Consider the following 25,650-nt stretch of genomic DNA (forward strand, 5'->3'; position numbering starts at 1 on the left):
ATAGGCTTATATCGTGGTCTCCCAGTCAAGCAAGGTAGTTGGGGTATGAAACCCTCTGCTGCCTCCAATCAGGAGGATGGGGTGAGAGGAAGTGTGTCTCTCTGGCTAGAATATGTGTGTGCCAGGGCACCTCGTGACCCCTACAGCCAGTGAGCAGGACCTGTCCCCTCTTGAGTAGTAGACAAGGAGGCCACCCAGGGACCAGATGAGTGGAAGACCTCCCGATACTCTGTGAGTCCACCACCTCATGTATACCACTCACCTCTGAGGTGAGGGGTTGCCACTCCTGAGTATCTCTGGTTCTGGATCCTGGCTTCCTTCCTGCCTCTGTTTCTTTCCATTCATGTCTATAGAGTTTCTCTGTGCCTTTTAGGAAAGTCATGAAGTTGCCTTGCTGTTTTCTTCACCCAGGGTCGCTGCTAGCTTTGTCCTAAGATGGCCGTGTCAGGCCAGGATGGCTGGCTGAGCTCCTCCATTCCGTGTTACTCCCCTTTTGCTGCTTTCACTCACTTTTTCCTTCCAGTAGATGTTTGGTTCAGTTCTCAGACCTTCTTTTTTGATGTTCAGGGTTCCCAGATTGTAACCTGCTTCTGTTTCACTTGGTTTTTTGGGTCTTTGGTGAAAGGGATATTATGGTACGTGTGACTAAGCCACCATCCTGGCTCCTCCCCTACCAGGCTTTTTTGATCCCTGCCCATAACGGAAGCCAGTGCCTGAAAGTCAGAAGCCAGGACCTAGCCCCCAGCCCCTAGCCCAGCCTCAAGTCTCAGTCAGACTCTCCTTCCCTTCCATCCACCATCACCACTGCTTGGTTCTGTCCTTTGTCAGCTTTGTAAGACCAGAAACCAGAAAGTTAACTAATCCCAGCCTTAGTCAGAATCCTAGCTTGAAACAGAATTAACCGCAGATGGTTCACATGAAGAGACTTTAATGAAGGAAACCAATGAAGAATGGTAAGGTACCCAGAACCCATAGGCTGAAGCCCATGAGGAAGAAGACGTATTACTGACCCCAGTGATTATCAAGTCGTAGAGGACTGGCTTGAAAGGTGCTGTGGTTCATGCAAAAACAGCCACTGCCATAGATACAGGGGTGAAACAAGGAGGGATTGAGAAGAATTACCCTGACCTCTCTCTCCTCCCGCCCTCCAGTTGCTGCCAGAGCCTTCCATTGGCCAAACTCAACTGGAAGCCAGAGGGCGAGGGAGCCAAGAGACGTATTTCAGGGATCAGTGTCCCAGGACACTGAGCAGAGCAGAGAATGCATCTGAGTGGGCAAAGAGAACACCCGGCCTACCCACCAAGCCTCAGTTTCTCCATCTGTAAAGTGGGAATAATAATACCTTCCTCAAAGGGTTGTTGTGAGAATTTATTGAAATCATGTGTGTAAAACATTTAGCGTAGTGCCTCACACATAGAACACACTCGTTGTCGTAGTTTTCTAGTGCTGCTATAACAGGAATACCACAAGTAGGTGGCTTTAACAAACAGAAATTTATTTTCTCACTGCTTAGGAGGCTAGATGTCCAAATTCAGGGTGCCGGCAATAGCAGAAGGCTTTCTCTCTCTCTGTCAACTATGGAGGAAGGTCCTTGTCTCTTCTGAGCTTCTGCTCCTGGGTGATCTTCATGTGGCTTGGCATCACTCTTCCCCCATCTCTGCTTCCTAGCTTGGTTGTTTGATCTCTTTTATATCTCAAAAGAGATTGACTCAAGGTACACCCTACATTAATCCTGCTTCATTAACATAGAAAAGACAACCCATTCCCAAATGGGATTATAACCACAGGCATGGAGGTTAGGAGTTACAACAGGTGTTTTGGGAGGACACAATTCAATCCACAACACTCATCAAGTATAACTTTATTATAATGATATCACTGTCAATACTGTGATTTTGCCTCTGTCACTGAATGAGCCTTCAGGTTTTACCTAATCATCACTGCCTCAGGGAAGCCTTGCCTACCCACCGAACCAGGTCAGGCCCTCTGTTACATCAAGGGTTGGCAAACTGTTAGCCAAATCCATCCCACTCATGTAGTTATCGTTGGGACACAGCTATTCCCATTCATTGACATATTGTCTGTGGCTGCTTTCACGCCACAATGTTGTTGAGTAGTTGCACTGGAGACCCTATGGCCTGCAAAGCCAGAAAATTTACTATCTGACCTTTTACAGAAAGTTTGCCAACTCATGTTCCAGCTCTCTGTCGTTCTCCTTAGCACTTACCTCTGTGATAACTAGACGGCTCTTTGTGTGCTTATTTGTTCCATGTCTTTCTTCCCCACCAGACTGAAACCTTCCTGAAGTAAAGCGTTAAGTCTGGAATTTCCAAAGCCCAGCCCAAACCCCAGCATGTGGGGGCACTTGATAAATACCCATGGTTGCCTGCCCTTGCCCTTCAGCCCTGGCCTCTCTGAGCTTGCTGGGCCCTGTGGGCACCTGCTTCTCGGCAGCAACTCCAGAGTGGGCCAACTGCTGACTCGGCACTCCCTTTGGGGGCGGTGTGGGGAGGGGAGTGCTGATGCCGGCAGTTTTTACACAGTGGAGCAAGCCCCAGCTCACAGGAGTGTTTTCCACCCACTTTCCAAATCCTTGGCTTCAGCCCTGGAAGCAGGATGTTAAAGTTTTCATTGATCACCAGAGGGGATGGGAGTGTCTGGAAGGCTTCAGACACACTCTGCAGTCCCAGCTTCCCACTTGTACCTCAGATGACCGAGAGGTGGTGGAGGCTGCTGCAGCCATGGAGCAGCCAAGGGATCCGGTGGAGGGTGGGAGCGGAGGGGCAGCTCCAGGGCGGCCTTCCCCAGGTCTGGCAGTTATACTAAGCTGCGTGGCAGGAACCCACCCAGACACAGGGACAGGAATGTGCCTCTTGCAGTCCCAGGAATGGAAGGAACGCAGCTTCCCTCAGCTCCTCAGAAGAAGAGTTTAAACTACAGCCCTGGGCTTTCTTTCCAGCAGTCAGAAGTCACTCCTACACCTGCCAGGGAAAGACTCCAAGATTCATTCATTCAGTTACTCACTCAAGACATGCATGCTGAGGGCCTATTATGAGCCAAACATTTATATGAGCCAAGTCCAACTGAGAACAAGACAAAGACCCTGCCCTCATGGAGCTCACGTTTTAGTGGGGGAGACAGGCAGCAAAAGCCGTGAGGGAGCTAGGAGCAGCACATTAAAACACAAGGAGGCCAGTGGAGCACAATGAAGATGACCAGGTGGGCCCTCTGACCCTTCTGTGAAACTTCGCCCACTTCCCTGCCTGGTTTATCTGCCTCTGGGACAGGGGAGGCCCACATTCTAGTGTTGATGGCAGCCTTGGTGGTGGATCTCTACCACATTCTAGTGTTGATGGCAGCCTTGGTGGTGGATCTCTATAAGGCCTTATTTAATGTCGAAAGTGATGCTGAGCTAAGGCTGTGCTCTTGTCTCTGGGATGGTTCCTGAACCCCACAGAGAGCTGCCCCTTACTCCCCACCCCCCAAGGAATGTCTGTGCATCAGTTTCATACCAACAAATAGACTGTGAGAACGGAAATGGAGAAAACTTCTCAGTTTCTAGGTTGGTGGAGAAAAAAAGACCAGGAATGCCACGTTTTCAATTTTCTCTCCATATGTAATGTTTAGTTTATATAAATGAACTAATATTTTCCTGGAGAACAAAAATCATAAAGAACGTTGACCCCCTCTAGAGAGGGCAAGTAATGTTTGTGTGTGCCTTGGAACCAGTGAAGACATTTCCAGATTTTGTTAGTCCCGCCTCCACGTAGCTTAACCAACTGACGGGTTTTCTTTAAAGATTCCTTGGCAACAAGCAAGATCATGGAAAATCTCAGCCTGGCCTTGGATTTCTGTACTCGTACCATCAGGTCTGCTCTCAGACACACCTTTTCATCTTCCTTTGTTTTATTGCCTAGTGGTAGAAGCCCAAGCTCTAAAGTCAGGCAGACTAAGTTCAAAGCCCACCCCTAACACTTCTTAACTATGGGATCTTGGACAATTGGCTTAATCCCTTGGAACCTCAGCTTTCTGTTGGTGAAATGGGAATAGTGCATATTTCACAGGGCTGTCAAGAAGGTTTACTGAGACTGTGCTGGAAAAGCCTTTAACATGGTGCTTGGCAAACACTTACCACTCAGTGTTTTAGCCCTTTGCCCTCACAGGTAAGCTCAGATGCTGTCCAGATAGAAGGGCAGTGTGAGGCAGCCAGAAGAGCATTGGACCCTCACCTCATCTCCAGCTTGGGCACTCACCAGCTGTTCCAGTTACTACCGCTGCATAACAAGTCACCCAAGAACTTAGTGGCACAAAACAACCACTCTGGGTCAGGAAGTCAGACAGAGCTTAGCCAGGGTGGCATGTCTCTGGTCCGCAATATCTGAGGCCTCAACTGGGAAGATTTGAAGGCAGGGGCTAGAATCATGTGGAGGCATCTTCACTAACATGCCTGGTGCTTGATGGTTAGCTGGGGCTGAACACTCACGTGTGGTTTCGCCATGTGGCCTGGGCTTCCTCACAGTATGGCAGTCTCAGGGTAGTCAGACTCTTACATGGCAACTGCTTTTCCCCCAGAGAATGCCCCAGAAGAGTAAGATGGCATGAAGAGTGTGCCTCTTAGTTCAAGTAGATACATGAGACTGTCTGGAGGCAAGACGAGAAGGCAGAAGGGGACAGAAACTGGTTGAATGGACATGGGAAATCCAGGGTGGAAAGGAGGAGTGTGCTGTCACATTATAGAGAGAGCAACCAGGGTCACATAACAATGTGTGTATAAACTTTTATATGAGAAACTAACTTGAGCTGTGAACTTTTACTTAAAGCAGAATTAAAAAAAAAAAAAAAAAGAAGAAGCAGCTGCATGGCATCTTTATGATCTGGCTTCAGAAAAAGTTATGTAGTGTCACTTCTGCCGTACTCTATCACAGAGCCCTGCCCAGGTCCCAAGAGAGGGGACATAGACCCTACCACTCAATGGGAGCAGTGTCAAAGAATTTGTGAGCATGCTTTAAAATCACCACTCCAGCTGTTAAGCAGTAGGAAAACAGAGGCTCAAAGGGTTAATAATAGTAGCAAATGTATATTGAGTACGTACTCTCTGCCAGACACTGTTCTCAGCACATCCCATGTGTTCACTCAGGGAATCCTAGCAACTGCCCTATGAGCTGGGTATCAGTATGACCCCCATCAGATAGCTGAAGATGCCAAGGCACAGAGAGACAGGGTCCTTTTCCCAGCATCATGAATCAAGTAAGTACAGAGCCGAGAGCTGAATCCAGGGGTCTAGACAGATATGTTGCCTTGCCTCAGGTTTCTGTACTTGTACATGTGGACAACATGTGAACCAAACATGATACACATGAGGGCCCCAAAGCCATTGAGCTGGGTCCCCATTGCCTGTGGCCTTTAGGCAGTGAAGTAATTGCTCTGCCCCTGAGTGACAACCATGACTTTGCTACAGACATTTTGAGTCACACGCTTTCCCAGTTTGGTTGTTAGAAGGCTCGCTCTTATGTGAGAATCAGAAATCCAAAGTGATTTGGCGTTAAATCTCCTTCCCTCACCCTAGCTTGGGTGCTTCAGGCCTGACGGCTGTGTCAGGAAAGCAGAGGTACTTGGCCCTTCTCTGGCCCTTAGCATTTCTCTCCTTCCCTTGGCTTTCTAACCATGGCCTGAAGGAGAGGTTAGGAGAAAGAACATGGTCTTAGTGGGGCGTCTGCTGTCTTGGGGCACAAGGCCCTCCAGGTGTAGTCAATTAAGCTGATTCGTCCTCTCATGGGCACTTCATGGAGATTCCACAGGTCAAGACCCTGGTGGTGCAAATCCATTCTGGGGATCACTTGCAACCCCTTCCATGGCCTCTCAGATCCTGATGCCAACCATCAGCTCCTTGCTGCTTGGGTCCCCTCACACCCTATGGGCCAAGACCTGAGACAACACCATGCCAGCTCTCCTCACATAGGGCCACCTTGGTCCACAGGAGGCATACAGGTGTGGCCATGTTGGCTTACTCAGGCCTGTTCCTTGTGTCTCCCAGCTGCTGGAGACATCGCAAGCTCCCCAAGTGGTCCAGGGAGGCCCCCTTCACTATGCTTATATAGAAGAAGAGAGCACCCCATGGGCAAGGGATGGGATCTCACTTCTCTCCACATGCTCCTTTTCCTGGAAAGCTGATCTTTCTGCCATTTCATATTCTCAGAATGGGTGAGGGGCCCCTAGGTAAGGGGTTTAAGAGCTAGAAGCCAGTTCTTGCCCATTCACTCTAGAATTCCATATCTACTTTTTTCTCGAAGTCTCCCATCTTAGTAAGCTGTTATGTCACAGTCAAGCAGAGGAGCTAAGACTCGCACCTAGACTCCGCTGCCCTGCTATGGCCTAGCTCTGCACAGGGCCCAACAGCTTCCCTGACATTCCTTTGTTCTGTGCTCCTTGTGGACTGGGAATCTGGGCCTTCTGACTCCAAGGAGAAAGTATCTCAACTTCACCACAAAGGGCAATTGGATGCCGTTTTTCACATCTCAGTGATGTATGAGATATATCTTGGCTTACAGTAAGGACCTATGAGAGCTGCATGTATGAGAGACAAAGAATGTGTGTGAATGTAAAAGTGACCAGCTCCCAGGCTTCACCATGAAACCTGGCCAGAGGAGGTTTTCAACACAAACAGACTTTTTGTGCAGAGGGGCCCCCCTGCCTCCGATTGCCACAGGGCTCTGGCAGACCAAGAGAGGGCCCAAGTCTTTGGTCTGGGAAGAGGACTTTCAACATGTGAAGGAAAGAAGTCCAAGAGACACTGAACCCCTTCAAATTTGGTGAAAGTATGCCTTGTGAACCAGATGTGCAGTGCGACACTTTCAGAAGCTCCAGATTGTGGCAGTTGTCATTCCTCTCTTTCCAATGAGGAAACCGAGGTTCAAAAGGATAAGGAGACTCGACCATGAGCTTCCAGCTCAGCATGGGGCAGAGGCTGGACTGGACTGGAGTCTCGTGACTCCAAGTTGTGTTGAGTAGTTTCCCTGAGCCACAGCTGCCGTCTATTAAATTCTGATGTGTGAGACTTGGAAAGCACTGCCTGAGCAGCAGTAGGACTGCCAGACTACTTAAAGAGGGCAGTGCTAACCCAGAGCAAGGCCGCTCAGATGCTGCTGGAAATCTGTGGGAATGAGGCTCCTCGTCCCAGCCTCATGTCCTCCTCGGCAGCATCCATCCATTCAACAAATACTGCGTGCCCAGCCTGATGTTGGGCACTGGGAACGCATCCCCTGCCTCCCAGAGCCTGTGACCAGTAGGGGAGGGGAACAGTAAACAAGTAGTCACATGGGACTGGAGAGATGGACATTAAATAAGTAATCACACCAGATTCCTTGATTACAAGTAAACAGGAGTGAAGGCAAGGCACAGGCCCCTGTGAGAGTGCATGACAGGAGGAGGACTGGGGTGTGGGGGGAACCACCTGCTGTGCCCAAGTTCCAGCTAGATAGATAGCCATTGTTGTGAGAACTCAGGCGCGTAAACTATGTAAAGCACTGGGCCTTGTATCTCAGCAAAAATCCCCCACTATGTGACGTAGTAAAAAGCTACTGCTGCTAACCAAAAGGTTGGCAGTTCGAATCCACCAGGCACTCCTTAGAAACTCTGTGGGGCAGTTCTCTGTCCTGTAGGGTCACTGTGAGTTGGAATTGACTCATGGCAATGGGTTTTTGATTGTGTACCTGGGGAGCCCTGGTGACACAGTGGTTAAAGTGCTCAGCTGCTAACCAAAAGGTCGGCAGTTTGATCCCCCAGCCGCTTGGCAGGAGAAAGATGTGGCACTCTGTTTCCGTAAATATTACAGCCTTCAAAACACTATGGGGCAGTCCTATTCTATCCTGTAGGGTCCCTACAAGTCGAAATCAACTCGATGGCAGTGGGCTTGGTTTTGGTTTTGTTGTCTACTTAGGGGCCCTGGTGGTGTAGTGGTTAAAGTGCTTGGCTGCTAACCAATGATTCAAACCCACCAGCCTCTCCAAGGGAGAAAGATGTGGCAGTGTGCTTCCATAAGATTTACAGCCTTGGAAACACTATGGGATAGTGTTGTATATGTCCTCTAGGGTCACCATAAATCAGAATCAACTCAGCGGCAGTGGGTTAATGGGTTATCTAATTTAACCCCTGAAGATGAGAAAAGAGCAGCTGTTTGTAAACACTGAAATATCCCTTGGGGTCAGCAGCACTTTTTCCCCTCCATTTCTCTCTCTCTTCTCCCAAGAGAAACACAGGATGAACAGGAGATCATTTCCTGGGTAGCTTAGTTTTTGAAATATTTTAGGTTTGTCTGCTGTGGCCCACATGGTGGGCAGAAGAGAACACTGTGGCTCCTGGCAGTGTTCTGGCACCAGCCAGCTAGCCAAGGCCCATCCATTTTGCTTTCTCCGGACACCCAGACCTCAGGAAAGGGGACAGTTGCTGTGTGTTCCAATCCCAAATGTGGGTGTTGCCTCCACAAGGCTGTCTCTGAGAAGGAAGAAGTGATAGCAGAGACCAGGGCCTACTGGTGTCAGGAGAATGGCACATTGCTTTTGAGACACCTTCCTTTAGAATTACAAGTGAAATACAAGATCGCCTTCCTCATACACCTAAAAATGGTTATCTTCTCATTGGTGTTCACACAAGTTCCTTTTTAGCCTTCCTCTTCGCGTCCCACAGACACTGATTTCCTCCACATCTGTCCTGGGCCTTTCTTCTTCTCACTGAAGTACACTCCCTGGATAACCTCGCCCACCTCAGGGTTCCACATCTCCCCTGTGCTAACAAGCACACATCCATCCCTAGCCACATGCTGTCTCCTAAGTGCCAGGCCTATCTACCCAATGTCCTCCAGACATCAGTCCCAAACCGAACTTCTTATTGTCTCCCCAAACCTGCTCCCTAAGTGAATGGAGCCAGCCTCCGCTAAGGATTACCCTGACTCCTCTCTGCCTCCCTACTCCCGGGCCGGTCTAGCTCCTAGACATCTCTCGGCCACATCTCTCACTCCCATGTAGCTTCAAGTCTTGACCACATCCAGTTGCTTTTCAAACTATAGACAATTCTAGGGTGCAAATCTGAGCACATCACTGCGCTTCCTAAACATCCCATCCATGCCTTCCCTCATTAGACTCTGGGCTCCTCAGAAGGCTTGCAGCTCTTGCTGTGGCCTCTCTCTCTGCCTCGTCTTTTATATTTCCTACCCTTGACTCTCCAGCCAGGCTTGCAGTTTCTCTAGCAGGTTCTGCTCTTTACCGTCTCTGTGCTTTGCACATGCTGTTCCTTCTGCACGTATCGCTGCTTCTGCTGGAACTCTTGCCCCAGCCTGACGTCAGACCTTCTAAAAGGCTTCTCTTACTCTTTTCTTGTGTTCTCAGATGCACTGTGCTCCCAGCTCTACACTTAACAGCTGCTCACCTAGAGGCAAATTTCTCAACCTTTCTGACCTCAGGTTCCACATCGTAAAACCGAGATAATAACAGTACCTGCGTGGCAGTGTTATTGTGAGGTTTAAATGAGATCATGTGTACAGAACATTTAGCGCAGTTTCCAGAACATGGTAGATGTTCAATAAATGTTAGCTGTCATTATTATTAGGAAACCCTGGTGGCGTAGTGGTTAAGTGCTACGGCTGCAAACCAAAAAGTCACAGTTTGAATCTGCCAGGTGCTCCTTGGAAACTCTATGGGGCAGTTCTACTCTGTCCTATAAGGTCGCTATGAGTCGGAATCGACTCAACGGCACTGGATTTGGTTTTTGGTTTTTTGGTCATTATTATTATCATCATTACTATTGTCATAGTTCTTAGTATCTCTTTATTTATTGTTACTATTATTCTGTCAAAGCATGTGTCTCTCCTGGGTGTAATTATCTGCTTATTTGTCTCCCCCATTTGACTGTAAATTGTATGAAGGCAGAACATCCTTCTAAGTCAGTGTTGTATCTCTAGTACCTAACCCAGTGGTGGGCAGAGGGCTGGGGCTTAGTAAACATTCATTGTGTGAAGGAAGGAGGGGCGTTACTTCATTTATGCCTACAAGGAGGCTGCAAGTTCAGGATCACTGTCCCTATTTGGCAGATGTGGAAACTCAAGCTCAGAGTTGTGAGGTGACGTGCAAGGTCACACATCCTGCAAGTGGCAGACACAGTGGGAGCCCAGGCCTGTCTGCCTCCTGATCCTGAGTTCTTCTGTCACCATTTATCATCTTTAACCCTGTCCACTCCAGGGCTGTTATTAGAAAGCCCCAAGCTCCCTTTTCTTCCAACCAATGAGTGGTCTCTTGAGCAGTATGTTGGTTTCTTGAGAGAAATGTAATGAAAACCAGATTTTTTTTCAATACAATATCTTGTTCCCCACAGAGACTGTCATTCCTCATATGTTCCAATAAAACTGCTAAAGAAACAGTCATTTAAAGAGCTTTAAAGATTATTCATGGAAAAATTATGCTGAGGAAAAATAGAGCAATCCTCTGAGATAGTCAAGCCACATGATCAGTTTTTCCAGATGTTCATGCCATATCGGGCTGGGCAGCGGGGACTACACTTTACTGAGCAAGGCCAGAGCTCCGGCTCATTATCACTGCCCCCACCCACGTCCCTGCACCGAGGACATAGAGAAATAAACTTGCCAGCCACCCAGCTCAGAAACTGTCGCAGAAGACACATGTCCCTGGTGCTGTCACGTGGGGGCCACCCCAGGCTTGCCCAGGCAGGAACACAAGGCCTTGTCAGTAGCAGAGGGTGTCATTTACTGGCACAAAGGCTGACCCGCATCCCTGGGTCCCAGCTGAATGGAAATTCTTCTGCTTCCACGTCAGACCCAAGCTGTTGGTCAGCAACACAGGAGATGGGAGGGGCTGAGACCATGGGCACTGACAGCAGCAGCAGCTTTGAAACAGGACCCAGGAAGATGGTGGGCTCTTCTGCTTGAGTCCCTCACCCTTCCCCAGCTGGATCAATGGGTATCTGAGGCCAGGTATGCAGAAAGAAGAGAGAGCTATCTGGGCCAAGTCCTGGAGGAAGAATCAAGAGTTGAATGGAAGAAACCAAGCATCAAGGGCAAGTCCAGAGGTGTTGGGAGAGACTGAAAATGGAAATCAGAGCCAGGAGGCAGGAACTACATGGAGACAGGGTGACAAAAGGAGTCAATCAGGAGTGAGCAGGACGAGCCCAAAGGAAGTTATCAGAAGAGCCTCAGAGCAACTCGCTCTTACCTGCAGGCTAAGGAAACAAATCTAGCATCTTCTCCAGCCATGTGCTCTTAGTGTGGCATTTACCTTCCAAGCCTCCCTTTAAAATGGCAATAATAAAAGAGCCTGCTGCATAAGATTCAATGGAATAGGACACTGAAGTGTTTATTCAAGCCTGGCATACTATCAGTGCATAGTAGATGTTAGTCCCCTTCCCCTTCCCTTCTTCAAGAGTAGCAACTAGATCTTATCTATCACAGATTTCCTGGAGGAAGTGCTTTCCTGCATATTAGATCACCTCAAATATGGTCACTGCTCCTCCTTCCTCATGTTTTGACCTTGTGACTGACCTTTGAACAGCTAGAGTTTCTCCCCCACCAACCCTCACCCCTGTCACCACAATGGTAGTGGTGTATACCTGGGTTCAAGTCCTAGCTTCAGCATTTAGTAGGTATATAAAGTCTAGCTTTCTCATCTGTAAAATGGGGCTACTAAGAGTACACACCCCATGGATTGCAGCACGAACACAAAGCACAAGGCCAGGCGTATAGCATTCAGCCATCATTATCACCAGTACTATTACTACCACAAGAGCAGGGAGTCTTGAGTTCCAGTTCAGAATCCATGGGGAGAAGCAATGCAGTTTGACCTCTAGAAAATATTTTCCTAAACCCAGGGTGGAAGCCAGAGTGACTCAGGCAATGAGGTTTTAATCCCTCATACATGGCTGCTAATAAACAAGGCAGATTCCAACGTCTACATGGATTCAGTTATTGAGCAATATGTGCAAAACAGAAACAAATCAGGATGGTTTTCATTCTTTTTTCCTCTGGAGCAACTCTATGAGATAGTTTCTTCAGGTCAGAGGGTTAGATCCTGCCTTTGGTCCTGGTTTTTTGAGCAGAGGTTCTTCATCAGGGCTGCACAGCAGACTCATCTGGAGAGCTTTGTCAAATGCAAACCAGTCACAGGTCAGCTAAACCAGAAGCTTCCAGGATGGGCCCAAGTAAGTCTACGGTTAACAAACTCCCCAGGTGATTCCAGTACATTGCCTAGTTAAGAATCCTAGCTTTAAAGAAGCTGAAGACAACATGGCCCCATACAACCAGAAAAATGTGGAGACACAAAGCTTAGATACAATTTCAGTACCGCCACGTACTCCTCAGAGGCCTTCTGTGGAACCCCCTCTGGGTTCATGAAGTCCAGGCCAAGAACCTTTACTTCAGGGTCATGACTCCCTGGCTCTATTACTGTGCATAGGTCTGTTAGAGCCCCGTTCTTGAGATACCATTTGAAGGCTGGAATCAGGACAGCCTCCCTTCTATGCAACCCCTCACCAGGCACTGTGCTGAGAAGATGTACAGTGTGGTGGGGTCTCTTTGTTAAGGTTGTTTTGGCTGCAAACAACGGAGAAAGACACTGGCCGGCATCAACCAAAAGAGGAATCATTGGCTCATAAAATTCAGGAAAGGCAGGGAGCCACTGAGCTTCAGGAGCAACTGAAATAGTACTCCCTTTCATCTAGCTTTGTGGCTTTATTCTGTGAATCAGTTTCTTTCCCTGTCACCATAGACCAGCTTCTTTCTCCACAAGCAGGAAAACATGGTTACCACAGTATCTAGGTTTTATTTTTTATCCACCAAAAAGAGATTGTCCTCAAACTCTTAGGCTCAAATCTGAAAATCCTGGGAATGTGTCCACCCTTAGACTAATCGGCTGGGGCTAGGGGAAAAGCCACATTGGCACCCTTATAACCCTACCAGTTGGTGGAGCGATTCCTGGAGAAAGTGCTGGGAACATGGTCTCAGGTGTACCCTCCATGGATTCATAATGCCTGGGCTTGAAACCAATTCTGTTGCCATCCAGCTCTGTGTCCTTGGACAAAATGCCTAATCTCTTGAGCTTCTGCTTCACTGTCTATAAAATAGGATAATAATACAGGCCTTAGAAGGGTGTTACATGTGAAGGCACTGTGGGGTCATGACAGGAAACAGACGGCACACTCAAATTGAGTAATTGGAGGAAAGTTTCAGAATAGAGCTATTAACAAAGACGTGGGCAGGGTGTAGGGAAACCCCAAGGGATGTGCAGCACCTCAGGGCTTGAGACTGGGGGGCACCGTTACCACTCTTAGGCCTGCGGGAGTGCAGGAGGCAGCAGTCACCAAAACCCAGAGTCACAGAGGGCTTAAGAAGACCGTTACCTACATGACTGTTCCCTACTGCACGGAGAGAGCTGAGGGAGCAGTGCCCCACTGTCACCCTCCACCCTTCCTCTACTCCAGCCAGTGCTTTCCATTGGCCTACCCCAATGAGAAGCCACAGGTCAAGGGACCCTGCTGATCTAGGCCTCATAACACAGCTCTCTAGTTCATGGTACAGGGCGGAAAAGAGTGGAGAGTAGATTAAGAGGCACAAACGGAAGATTCCAGCACAACATCTAGCACAGCATCTGGCACAGAGTAGGGGCCCACTGTTTTTAAAGCATTCTCATTTTAAATAAGCAAGAGGCAGTGGTGGTTCAGTGGTAGAAATCTTGCCTTCCATGTAGGAGACCCGTGTTTGATTCCTGGCCAATACAGCCACCACCCATCTGTTAGTGGAGGCTTGCGCATTGCTAGGATGCTGAACATGTTTCAGCAGAGCTTCCAGGCTAACTCAGACTAGAAAGAAAGGCCTGCTGATCTACTTCCAAAAATCAGCCAATGAAAACCCTGCAGATCACAACAGCTTGATCCAAAACCCATCATAGGGGTGATGCAGGACTGGGCAGAATTTTATTCCATTGTGCATAGAGTCAGAGTCACCATGATTCAAGGGCCGACTAGATGTTAGCTAACAACAACAATAATTTTAAATAATAAATATTTAATACATACAGAAAATAATATCACAGTTACCCATGTTCCCACCACCCATATTTAACAGAAGTTAACATTTTTCCATATTTGCTTCGTATTTGTTAAGGACTATAATATAGAGCAAAAGTCAGTCTCACCCCCATTCTGCCTCTTTTCCCTTTCCTTCTTAGAGGTATGTACTGTCCTGATGTTGTTGCATGTCATTCCTGTGTAGGTTTTTGTATTATACTATATATATGCCTTTGCATAAACATACGTACTATTGTTTTGTGTGTTTTTAGAATTTTATATATAGGAAGACAGCACACAATACAGGGGATATCAGCACAACTGGACTAAACCAAAAGCAAAGAAGTTTCCTGAATAAACTGAATGCTTCGAAGGCCAGCGTAGCAGGGGCAGGGGTCTGGGGACCGTGGTTTCAGGGGACATCTAAGTCAATTGGCGTAATAAAATCTATTAACAAAACATTCTGCATCCCACTTTGAAGAGTGGCGTCTGGGGTCTTAAACGCTAGCAAGCAGCCATCTAAGATGCATCAATTGGTCTCAACCCACCTGGATCAAAGGAGAATGAAGAACACCAAGGACACAAGGTGATTACGAGCCTGAGACAGAAAGGGCCACATGAACCAGAGACTACATCATCCTGAGACCAGAAGAACTAGATGGTGCCCCGCTACAACCAATGACTGCCCTGACAGGGGCCACAACAGAGAGCCCATGAGGGAGCAGGACACCAGTGGGATGCAGACCCCAAATTCTCCTAAGACCAGACTTAATGGTATGACTGAGGTTGGAAGGACCCTGGTGGTCATGGCCCCTAGACCTTCTGTTGGCCCAGGCCAGGAACCATTCCCAAAGCCAACTCTTCAGACATGGATTAGACGGGACAATGGGTTGAAAAGGGATGCTGGTGAGGAGTGAGCTTCTTGGATCAGGTGGACACTTGAGACTATGTTGGCATCTCCTGCCTGGAAGGGAGATGAGAGGGTGGAGGGAGTTAGAAGCTGGCAAAATGGACACGAAAAGAGAGAGTGGAGGGAGAGAGTGAGCTGTCTCATTAGGGGGAGAGTAATTGGGAGTGTGTAGCAAGGTGTATATGGGTTTTTGTGTGAGAGACTGACTTGTTTGTAAACTTTCACTTAAAGCACAATAAAAATTATTAAAAAAAAATTTTTATATATAGGGCATCATGCCATAAATATTCTTCTGTAACTTGCTCTTTCCACTTAACATATATTTTTATGATGTATCTATATTGATACTTGTAGATCCAGTTTCTTAACTCTTTTCTGCTCTGTAGAATTTGTTAAGTGAATAAACCACAGCTTATTTATCTGTTTCCTTATGGAGGGACAGATAGGTTGTTTCTACTTCTTTGCTATTACACACAGTGCTTCACCGAACATCCTTGTATGTGTGTCTACTTGTGTACATGTACAAAAGTTTATCTAGAGTAGATACCTAGAATTGGAATCACTGGGTCAGACCTAGCATCTTCACCTTTACTCAGTATTGCTAATTGCTTTCCAAATACTTTATGCTTGTATGTGCCTCTGCCCTACTTGGGCAAGTGTTATGACAAAGCTCTTCTGCTCCACCCAGAAGTGCCCAGAGGCACCCCACTCCAGTAAGCCTTGGCCCGAAGGTGTTCAGGGAGTCTGCCTCCACTGACAAGTACCCGGACGCACCTTACTCCACTTACAAGCCTCCTGCCTGAAGACACTCCATGGGTCAGCACACCCACTGTAACTGCCTTGCTCCTTGGGCCGGGAAGCCCCCTGTGCCATTTCATGCTGGTCTCCTGTGTTACAGTTCTTTCTTTATGTCTCCTGGGTCTAGAAGGTTCTCAGCACGGGAACACCAGGTCCAGAGGATGGGTTCTGCTGTCATCTCCTCTTTTTGGTAGTGAGGTCCCCCCTTTCTGCCTCTGGGATCATTTTAAGCGTAGTAGGATGGCAAAACTGACCAGTCCGCTTGCTAGGGTTCTATACACCTTATCAACATGGCCCCACCCCCACAGTGAAGAAGTCCTTGGTCTTGCAAAATTCAGTCATGTGATCTCTGACATCATGTCTATCACCAGAGCCATATTTTCCAACTACCGATCCTTCTTTTTTGTTCCCAACTTTCGCATTCCAGTCGCTGGTGGTTATCAGTGCATCCTGATTGCATGTTCAGTCAAATTCAGACTCCAGAAGTTGGTAAAAATCTATAATTTCTTCATCTTTGTATTTATTGGTTGGTGTGCACATTTGAATAATAGTTGTATTAACTGGTCTTCCTTGTAGGCATATGGGTATTATCCTATCACTGACAGCGTTGTACTTCAGGGTAAATCTTGAAATGTTCTTTTTGACAATGAAAGCAATGCCATTCCTCTTCAAGCTGTCATTCCTGGCATAGTAGACCATATGACTGTCTGGTGCTCAATGACCAGTACCAGTCCATTTCAGCTGACTAATGCCTAGGATACCGATATTTATGTGTTCCATTTCATTTTTGATGATTTCCAATTTTCCTAGATTCATACTTCATACAATCCAGATTCCAGTTATTAATGGATGTTTGCAGCTGTTTATTCTCATTTTGAGTCATGCCACATCAGCAAATGAAGGTCCGGAAAGCTTGACTCCATCCATGTCATTAAGGTCAGCTCTACAGATAACACAACCTTGGTTGCTGAAACTGAAGAGGACTTGAAACACTTGTTGATGAAGATCAAAGACCACGGCCTACAATGTGGATTACACCTCAGCATAAAGAAAACAAAAATCCTCACAACTGGACCAATAAGCAACATCGTGATAAACAGGGAAAAGATTGAGGTTGTTAAGGATTTCATTTTATTTGGACCCACAGTCAACCCATGGAAGCAGCAGTCAAGAAATCAAAAGATGCATTGCATTGGGAAAATCTGTTGGAAAAGACCTCTTTAAAGTGTTAAAAAGCAAAGCTGTCACCTTGAAGACTAAGGTGTCTCTGACCCAAGCCATGGTGTCTTCAATTGCCGCATATGCATGCAAAAGCTGGACAATGAATAAGGAAGACTGAAGAAGAATTATGCCTTCAAATTGTGGTACTGGCAAAGAATATTGAATATACCGTGGACTGCCAAAAGAACAAACAAGTCTGTCTTGGGAGAAATGCAACCAGAATGCCCCCTAGAAGCGAGGATGGCGAGACTGTGTCTCACATACTTTGGATATGTTATCAGGAGGGATCAGTCCCTAGAGAAGGACATTGTGCTTGGTAACGTAGAGGGTCAGTGAAAAAGAGAAAAACCTTCACTGAGATGGATTGACACAGTGGCAGCAACATTGGGCTCAAGCATAGCAACAATTGTGAGGATGGCACAGAACCGGGCAGTGTTTTGTTCTGTTGTGCATAGAGTCACCATGAGTCAGAACAACTCCTACAAGGCTGCCATTCACCTTATTTGCATTATTAGCAAGCTATCCAATCCTCTTGGTGGGCCACAAGCACCTCATTTATGTAGTCCCACCCACTCATTTGGTGGTAATTACAAGACTCTGGCAAAAAAGGCCATATAAAAGTGATCTGTTGCACTGCAGACCACCTCCTGACTTTTCTAGCCATGGTTCTTTCATACTTGCAGGATAATTCTCTCCCCCACAATTATTTTACCAGTCTAAATCAGTCATTAACAATTAGCCATTCAGTAGGACAAAAAGTCCTCAGGGTGAGGTTACTCAGGCACCAACCATTCAGGCCTGCTACAGGTATCCATCTGACCTGGTCAGGTTCTTCAAAAGTCATCTCGGCTTCACCCTTTCGGGTGTCTGACAAAATTTAACTGAGAAAAGATTCCCTTGCTCTGAGCCTCACAAAGTATCAGCATAGCAAAACCTTTAAGGAACTTTAGGTTCAGCCACTGTATTCCAGTGCAGCCTCACCTCCCTCTTAGTCCGCTTTTTCATACTTACAGCTTCTACAAGTAGTTTTACAACCACAGTTAATCCTTCCTGCAGTCAGAACTCACAGCTGAATTATATAATCCTCTCAGCATTTTTCTCCACCCTCTCGTCCCCAGACCCATCAGGAAAAGAGGAAGCTGTTCAGTGGGGATCTTCCTTTGTCTCCCTCATTTTGAGTGTAAGCAAACCCATGAAAGTGTATAAATCAGCTACTTCATGCAGTTATCTCCCCCCATTTTTCATAGCCAATTTTTAAATTGCCTGTGTCTGTCAATCCAGTTGGAAAATTTGGCCTTGGGGATAGAAACAATGCCAGAGTTCAAATGATAGAATTTTGCAAGACCAACAACTTCTTCATTGCAGATACCTTCTTTCACCAGCATAAACTGCGACTATACACATGGACCTCGCCAGATGGAACACACAGAAATCAAATTGACTACATCTGTGGGAAGAGACGATGGAAAAGCTCAATATCATCAGTCAGAAGAAGGCCGGGGGCCGACTGTGGAACAGACCATCAATTGCTCATATGCAAGTTCAAGCTGAAACTGAAGAAAATCAGAGCAAGTCCGCGAGAGCCAAAATATGACCTTGAGTATATCCCACCTGAATTTAGAGACCATCTCAAAAATAGATTTGACGCATTGAACACTAGTGACCACAGACCAGACGAGTTGTGGAATGACATCAAGGACATCATCCATGAAGAAAGCAAGAGGTCACTGAAAAGACAGGAAAGAAAGAAAAGACCAAGATGGATGTCAGAGGAGACTCTGAAACTTGCTCTTGAGCGTCGAGCAGCTAAAGCAAAAGGAAGAATTCATGAAGTGAAAGTACTGAACAGAAGATTTCAAAGGGCCTCTCAAGAAGACAAAGTATCATAATGACACGTGCAAAGAGCTAGAGATGGAAAACCAAAAGGGAAGAACACACTCAGCGTTTCTCAAGCTGGTAGGAGAAACATTCAGAATCCATAGTACATTGAAATAAACACGTAAACCCTTTTTAAAACATTCCAGTTTCATATTCTCTCCTCCACCCCTTGACTATCTTCCCATTCAATTGAGTATGGCCTTGGGCCTCTGGCTGGGTGGAACCACAAAACCCTGGCCACCTATCAATCATCTTATTTAACCGACCTGGTTTTTGCCCCAATCCTCTCCAGATGTGGCTTTTCTCCCCTCTCCTGCTGCATAATATCTCCTTTCACCCATTACAAGTAACGACAACCAAAGCAGCCATCTAAGAATCAAAAATTTCACTTCCCGTGCCCCTTTGTTCTTTCTCTTGCAATGTCCCATGCTTCCATGAGTTTGGAGCCATTGCAGTGAATCCCATTTCTGGCACCAACTGTAAAAATGGAGTAGTGGTGGCTTCTGACCTCTTTGTCTCACTTCACAAGGGGAAAGAGGATCAAAATCAACATTAGCCCAAGGCTGATTCCTATGAAGCAGAAATCAGACATACCTCCACTCTCCAACCTTTTTACTAGCTCTGACACTAGCTGTCCCTCCCGCAGCACTTTCTACTTCTCTGCTGGGTTCAGTAATTCATGGCGATAGCCACACAGACCATAGTCACAGTTATGGCATTTTATAAGAGAAGTAACAGGTTACAATTCGGGATACAGTTCTTCGATCAAAATAGCCTCTTCTTAGCCATGCCTGCAGGCAGGCCTCTCTCTGGCCCCTCAGCCCCTCGGCCCAGCCTCTGCTTTGCTTGGGCAAGTATTATAGAGGTCTTTGTTGTTGTTGTTATTGTTAGGTGCTGCAAGTCACTTCTGACTCATAGTGACCCTATAGGACAGACAACTGTCCCGTATTCCGTGGAGTGGCTGATGGATTGGAACTGCTGACCTTTTTGGTTAGCAGCCGATTTCTTAACAACTATGCCACCAGGGCTCCACAAAGCCCTTTAGCTCCACCAATAAATGTTCAGAGGCACCCCACTCCACCAGTAAGCCTCGGCCCAAAGGCGCTCAATTCTCTCGCTCTCTGGGTCAATGAGCTAGCTCTGCCAGCAGGTGCCCAGAGGCACCCCACTTCACCAGCAAGCCTCCTGCCCAAAGGCACTCAGCTCTCCAGCTCTCTGGGTGAGCACACCCACCATAACTGCCTTGCTCCATGGCCTAGGAAGCCCCCTGTGCCATCTCATACCAGTCTCCTGTGTTACAGCTCTCTCTCTGTCTCCTGGGTCTAGGAGGTTCTCAGCACAGGCACTCCAGGTCCAAAGGATATGCTCTGCTCCCATCACTTCTTCTTGGTAGTGAGGTTCCCCTTTTCTGCCTCTGGGATGGCTCATTTTAAGCCCAGCGGGATGGCAAAACTGACCCCCTTGGTAGGGTTCCATGTACTTTATTTGTATGTTCCCACCCCCACAAGGGTGCTGTGCACCTTATTTGTATTATTAGCAAGCCATCCAATCCCCTTGGTGGGCCTCAAGCCCCTCATTGGTATAGTCCCACCCATTCATTTGGTGGGAGTTAAAAGACCATGGCCAGAAAGGCCATATAAAAGCAATCCATCACACTGCAACATTCATGACATTAATGCACCTGTAACCCTGGTGGCATAGTGGTTAAGTGCTATGGCTGCTAACCAAAAGGTCGACAGTTTGAATCCACCAGGCACTCCTTGGAAACTCTATGGGCCAGTTCTACTGTGTCCTATAAGGTCACTATGAGTTGGAATCCACTCGACGGCAATGGGTTTGGTGTTTTGGTGTTTTTTTTTTTTTTTTTTTTTGGTTAGTATAAAGCGGGGATCTAATTTTATCTTTTTCCACGTAGAACCCCATGGTTCTAGCCTCATTTATTGAACAAAACCCTCTTTTCCCCACTGATTTGTAATGACAACACCATTATGAAGAAGTTCTGGGCACTCTCTTCTGATTCGTTGATCTATTTCTCTATCTCTGCCCTAGTACCAAACTGTTTGAACTATTATTGCTATATTCTTTGTTGTGATATCTGGTAGGGCAAGATCTACACTATGTTCTTCAGAATTGTCTTCATTATTTTGGTCTTTGCTCTTCCATGGGGATTTTAAGATCAGTTTGAATGACCAGGTCAGGCAGAATCTTGAACACCATGTCGTGGACAGTTTCAAGGAGAGAAATGACACGGTCAGCTTTTCATTTTTTAATCACTCACAAAGCTGTATGGGGATTATATTTGAGAGAATCAGACAGGAGGCAGAAAAAAAAAAAAGTATAGCGGCTGAGACCAGTTAGTGACAAGATAGGTGTGAAAAATCTGGGGTCTTTGGTGATTGTGTATGGTCAACAGAAGAAGTAAGAAGAGAAAAGGCAAATCATAGCTGGGAGAAGCCAAGGACAACCCCACATTCCAGGACAGGTTATTTAGTGAACAGCAGTACCTCCAGCCAAGGGTGGAATTACAAGAGAAAGAGGTACTAGGCTCAACTTCCACTGTGTTGAATCTGGGGTACCTTAGGGAAGTTTAGATGGAGGTATCATGGATATAAAGGTCTTGGCAAAAAGAGAGTATAGTAAAGATTTAAGAGTCATCAGCATATCTGTTGTGGTTAAAATAAAAAAACAGGAGCTAAAGAGGGAGGCCTGTGCAGACAGTACCTGCATGAGGGGTTGTTAGAGGATAAGGAGCCCATGAAGGAGACAGAGTGGTAGCAATTGAAGAAGCACAAGGCGAAGCAGGGAAGCGTGACATCACAGACACACAGGAAATAGAACATTTCGAGAAGGAGTGAATCAGATGCCAAGGGCTCTGGTGAGAAGAAGACCTATGAGTGTTCATTGGCTTTGTAAAAGGTATGTCACTGGAAGTGTCGTTAGATACAGAAACCAGATTTTAGTGACTTGAAGAGTGAATAAGAGGAGCAGAAACGGAGCAACACGGAACATAGACACTCTGAGGAAGTGTGACTGGCTGGGAGGAAGACCTTATTTTACAGAAAAGAGACTGGAGTGTGTTTAAAGGATGGAGGAGGAGCCAGAAAGAGAAGGGGAAATTGATGGAGTAAATTCTCAAGAGGAGACAGGTAGGGTTGGAGAGGAGGGATTGGCCTTGACCAAAGGAGGCCCCCACTTCCCAGGACTGGCAGGAAGGAAGGTGACTAGAGGTACTTGTAGTGACTGCAAGGATGGAAGTGAAGGAGATTAAGCCTGACAGCCACAGCTTTCTCACTGAAGTAGACAGTGACATCATTTGAAAGGGAGGATGTCTCTGAGTTGAACAGGAGGCTTAAAGAGAGAGGTCATATGTGGTAATAGTTGTTGAGGGGAACAATGGAGAAAGTTGACCAAGGCCTAATAAAGGGATTGATGGTACAGCTTTAGTGAAATGAAGGAGAAGGTGAGTGTGCAGAGTAGGGTGTGGAGGGAGAATAGCTGGAGGTGAGACAACTAGTGGGAAATGAGAATTTAGCTGGGAGCAGGAATTCAAAGCTAGAGATAATGTAAGCTTTATCGTGAATCTTCAGAAATACCAGCAGGGAGCTGGACTTCCACAGTTCACAGGCTTTGGACGTTAACATAGAGATGACCCAAGCCAGTTGAAGGACATGGGAACCCTTAGGTCACTTGTAGATGTACAAGTTCTTGTGGTCGAGGATCTGGAGCTCTGGATGGACCTCATGCTTCATAGGCCTCCAGGAAAGTTCCCAAGCATGGCCTGGCAGCAATCACTTTGATTTGCTCTGCATTTGACACGTTCTGCGGAAGGTGGCTAAGCCCCTGTGTGGATGCCCTGTTTCCATCACTGATATGTAATCCAGGTACCCAGAGCTAGGCTAACAGCTGGGGCCACCTCGCTTAAGGCCTCCCTGCCCAAGATACAGAAACTATAAACAGTACAACAGTAGTCAGGACCGTGCCCCTCAAGGTGTGATTGTGATGTGGACAGCATGAAGGATTCGTGGACTCTTACTTCAGTGTCTATGGATTGTGTGCAGTGGGATTAGTGGCCCCCAACTTCCTGGCTCTAATGACCTCCTGTTGGCACCATGGCTGGGGCTAAGGGGTTATGGCAATAATCATGATAATAAAATAAATATAAATGCTCTCTATACACATTATTTTGTTGACTCCTCCCAACAACCTGCAAGGCAGGTTTAATTATTCTCATTTTTTAGATAAGAAAACTGAGGCTCAGGAAATAAGTACACTCTCTAAGGTCATCCAGCTTGTAACTGACAGTCCTGCGATCTGAATCCTTGCCTATCTAACTGCTCTCCCTAATTAAATAAAAAAGCCAAATTAAATACCTCCTCCAATAAGCTCTTAGAGCCCTGGAGGCACAGTGGTTAAGAGCTATGGTTGCTAACCCAAAGGTTGGCAGTTCAGGTCCACCAGTTGCTCCTTGGAAACCCTATGGGGCAGCTCTATTCTGTCCTGTAAGGTCCCAATGAATCAGAATTGACTCGATGGCCCTAGGTTTGGTTTTTAATAAGCTCTCAGTCTCTGTTTGTTGAACGAAAGGGTGGAGAACAGAAGGTGTCTATAGAAGGGCACTGTGGTAAGGGCACTGGTCTTAGAGTCAGAAGGCATACTTTGAAGTCTCAACTCTATCACTTACTAGCTGGATAGCCTTAGGTAACTCATGTCATGGGGAAATGGGGGGCCAGGCTGGTCCCCATATCTATCTATGGCATTCTCCCTTTGGCTCTATATTAAACAGTGGGGCTGTGCCTGGTCACTGGGCACTGTACAGCAGGACACATGGTCATTGTAATGGTTTGAATTGTGTCCCCAAGAAATATGTGTCAACTTGGTTAGGCTATATGTGGTGGTCTTCCCTTTTGTGATTTTGCTATGTATTATAAATCATAATCTCTGCCTGTGGTTAAAAGGATTAGGGTGGGATATAACACTCTTGCTCAGATCACTTCCCTGATCTAATGTAAAGGGAGTGTCCCTGGGGTGTGGCCCGCACTACCTTTTATCTCTCAAGAGATAAAAAGGAAGGGAAGTGAGCAGAGAGACATAGGGACCTCATACCACCAAGAAAGCAGCACTGGGAGCAGAGCACATCCTTTGGACCTTTGAGGCTCCTGTGCTGAGATACTCCCAACCAAGGGAAGACTGATGCATCACAAAGACCTTCCTCCAGAGCCAACAGAGAGAGAAAGCCCTCCGCTGGAGCTGATGCCCTGAATTTGGACTTGCAGCCTACTTGACTGTGAGAGAATAAACTTCTCTTTGTTAAACTGATCAACTTGTGGTATTTCTGTTACAGCAGGACTAGATGACTAAGACAGCCATCCTGATAGTTATCAGCTCTGGGAGCTGATTTGAGGGAGAGGGCTTATATCTAATGAGTAGGAAGAAATTGAGGTCATATAAACCTTGCCTAGTCTATGACAGCCAGGCCAGGTGTTCACCCTAAACACAGGGCCGCCACCCCTGGTCCTCTGCAGAGCTACCTGCCACCATTACTCCCATGATTGCTCCCTGTCTTTGCTTTGTTCACAGGCCCCTCTGCTGGCTCCAGTTCTGCAAGGTTCAGCCGGAGGCCCACCTGTCCTGATGCATCTGTTGCTGGCAGCCTCCCCACACCCCCGGTCCCAAGACACAGGAAGAGCCACAGCTTGGGCAACAAGTGGGTGACTGAACAGATCCTTTCCAAGGGCTTTAGATCAGATTGAGCTGAGGGGTGTGGCCTAAAGGAATGCTGGGAAATACTAGCCAGCTGGGCCCTTTCCCCTACCTCATGCTGGGAGTTGCTGATGGGGGCACTTGGTATCCCTGGCTGTTACTCGCTCTTGAGACTGGCATAGGCTCAGAAGAGAGCTGAGGGCAGCTGCAGCAGAGCACACTTCATACTACTGACATGTATCAGTAGCCAGTTGAGGAAGAATGCCAAGGATGGAAACAACAGCGAAATTCCAGAAAGTTTGCCCAAGCTCAGTCAGTGACTCCTTTGTGGAAAAACCCCAAGTCTAGTGGACACGAGGTGACTGTCATCTAGGCCACCATTAGGTGTCTCATGTCTTGTGAGTTCAGAGTCTCTCTGCTTGCCAGTTGCCACAGAAGGACTGCAGTGAATCTACTGAGCCATCCAATCTGGTGGGGCTGACGGCTGGTAGACGTGTGTGGGTCCTCAGCATTGCTAGGGGGCAGCCATGCCTGTGTCCTCAGGGCATTGGGCACAGGTTCCTGAACATGTCTGTCCCTCCCTCCCTCCCTCTCCACTTCCTTCCTTCTTTCCACCATGACACAAGCCTTGGCCCACTCCAGGCTGGCCCTGGAGGATCTCACAGGCTGGAGGAGAGCAGTAATTGCTCTCCCAGCATTCAGCACTTTGTCCGCTAGGTCCTTTGCTGCTGGCCTGCCAAGCATTATCGCCTTGAGTCCCTGTGCAGGTCTCTGAGGTAGGTATTACTGGTATATACATTTTAAGAACGAATCCAGTGAGGTTCAACAAGTTGAAGTACCTTACCATGGTGAGTGAGCATTGGAGCAAGGATTTGGACCAGGTGCGTGTGACTTCAGAACCAGACCAGCTGACTACAGGATGATGCCGTCTGTTCACTTGAGCAGCCTCTGTCAGCCACAAGCGCAGCCCTACCATAACTGTCCAGGGAGACAGGCAGGGCAAGTACCATTATCCCCATTTAACACGTGGAGAAACTGCAGTTCAGAAGAATAATGTGACTTGCCCAAGGTCACGCGGATGG

At 47.1% G+C, this 25,650-nt stretch overlaps 1 protein-coding gene across 13 annotated transcripts in view; it reads left to right on the plus strand.

Annotated features, from left to right (window-relative positions):
- The window catches only part of RALGPS1 (Ral GEF with PH domain and SH3 binding motif 1), a 397,350-nt gene that overhangs the window by 347,361 nt on the left and 24,339 nt on the right, over nucleotides 1-25,650 (plus strand). For 12 of the 13 annotated variants that reach the window (XM_049896597.1, XM_049896603.1, XM_049896600.1 and 9 more), the window contains one exon: nucleotides 24,446-24,572. In XM_049896597.1, coding sequence (XP_049752554.1) covers nucleotides 24,446-24,572 — 127 coding nt within the window. Of the gene's footprint in view, nucleotides 1-14,333; nucleotides 15,226-24,445; nucleotides 24,573-25,650 lie in introns of those variants that run through there. The other variant, XM_049896610.1, reaches the window with a different exon arrangement.

The sequence above is a fragment of the Elephas maximus genome, chromosome 9, assembly GCF_024166365.1.
Source record: "Elephas maximus indicus isolate mEleMax1 chromosome 9, mEleMax1 primary haplotype, whole genome shotgun sequence".
NCBI lineage: Eukaryota > Metazoa > Chordata > Mammalia > Proboscidea > Elephantidae > Elephas > Elephas maximus.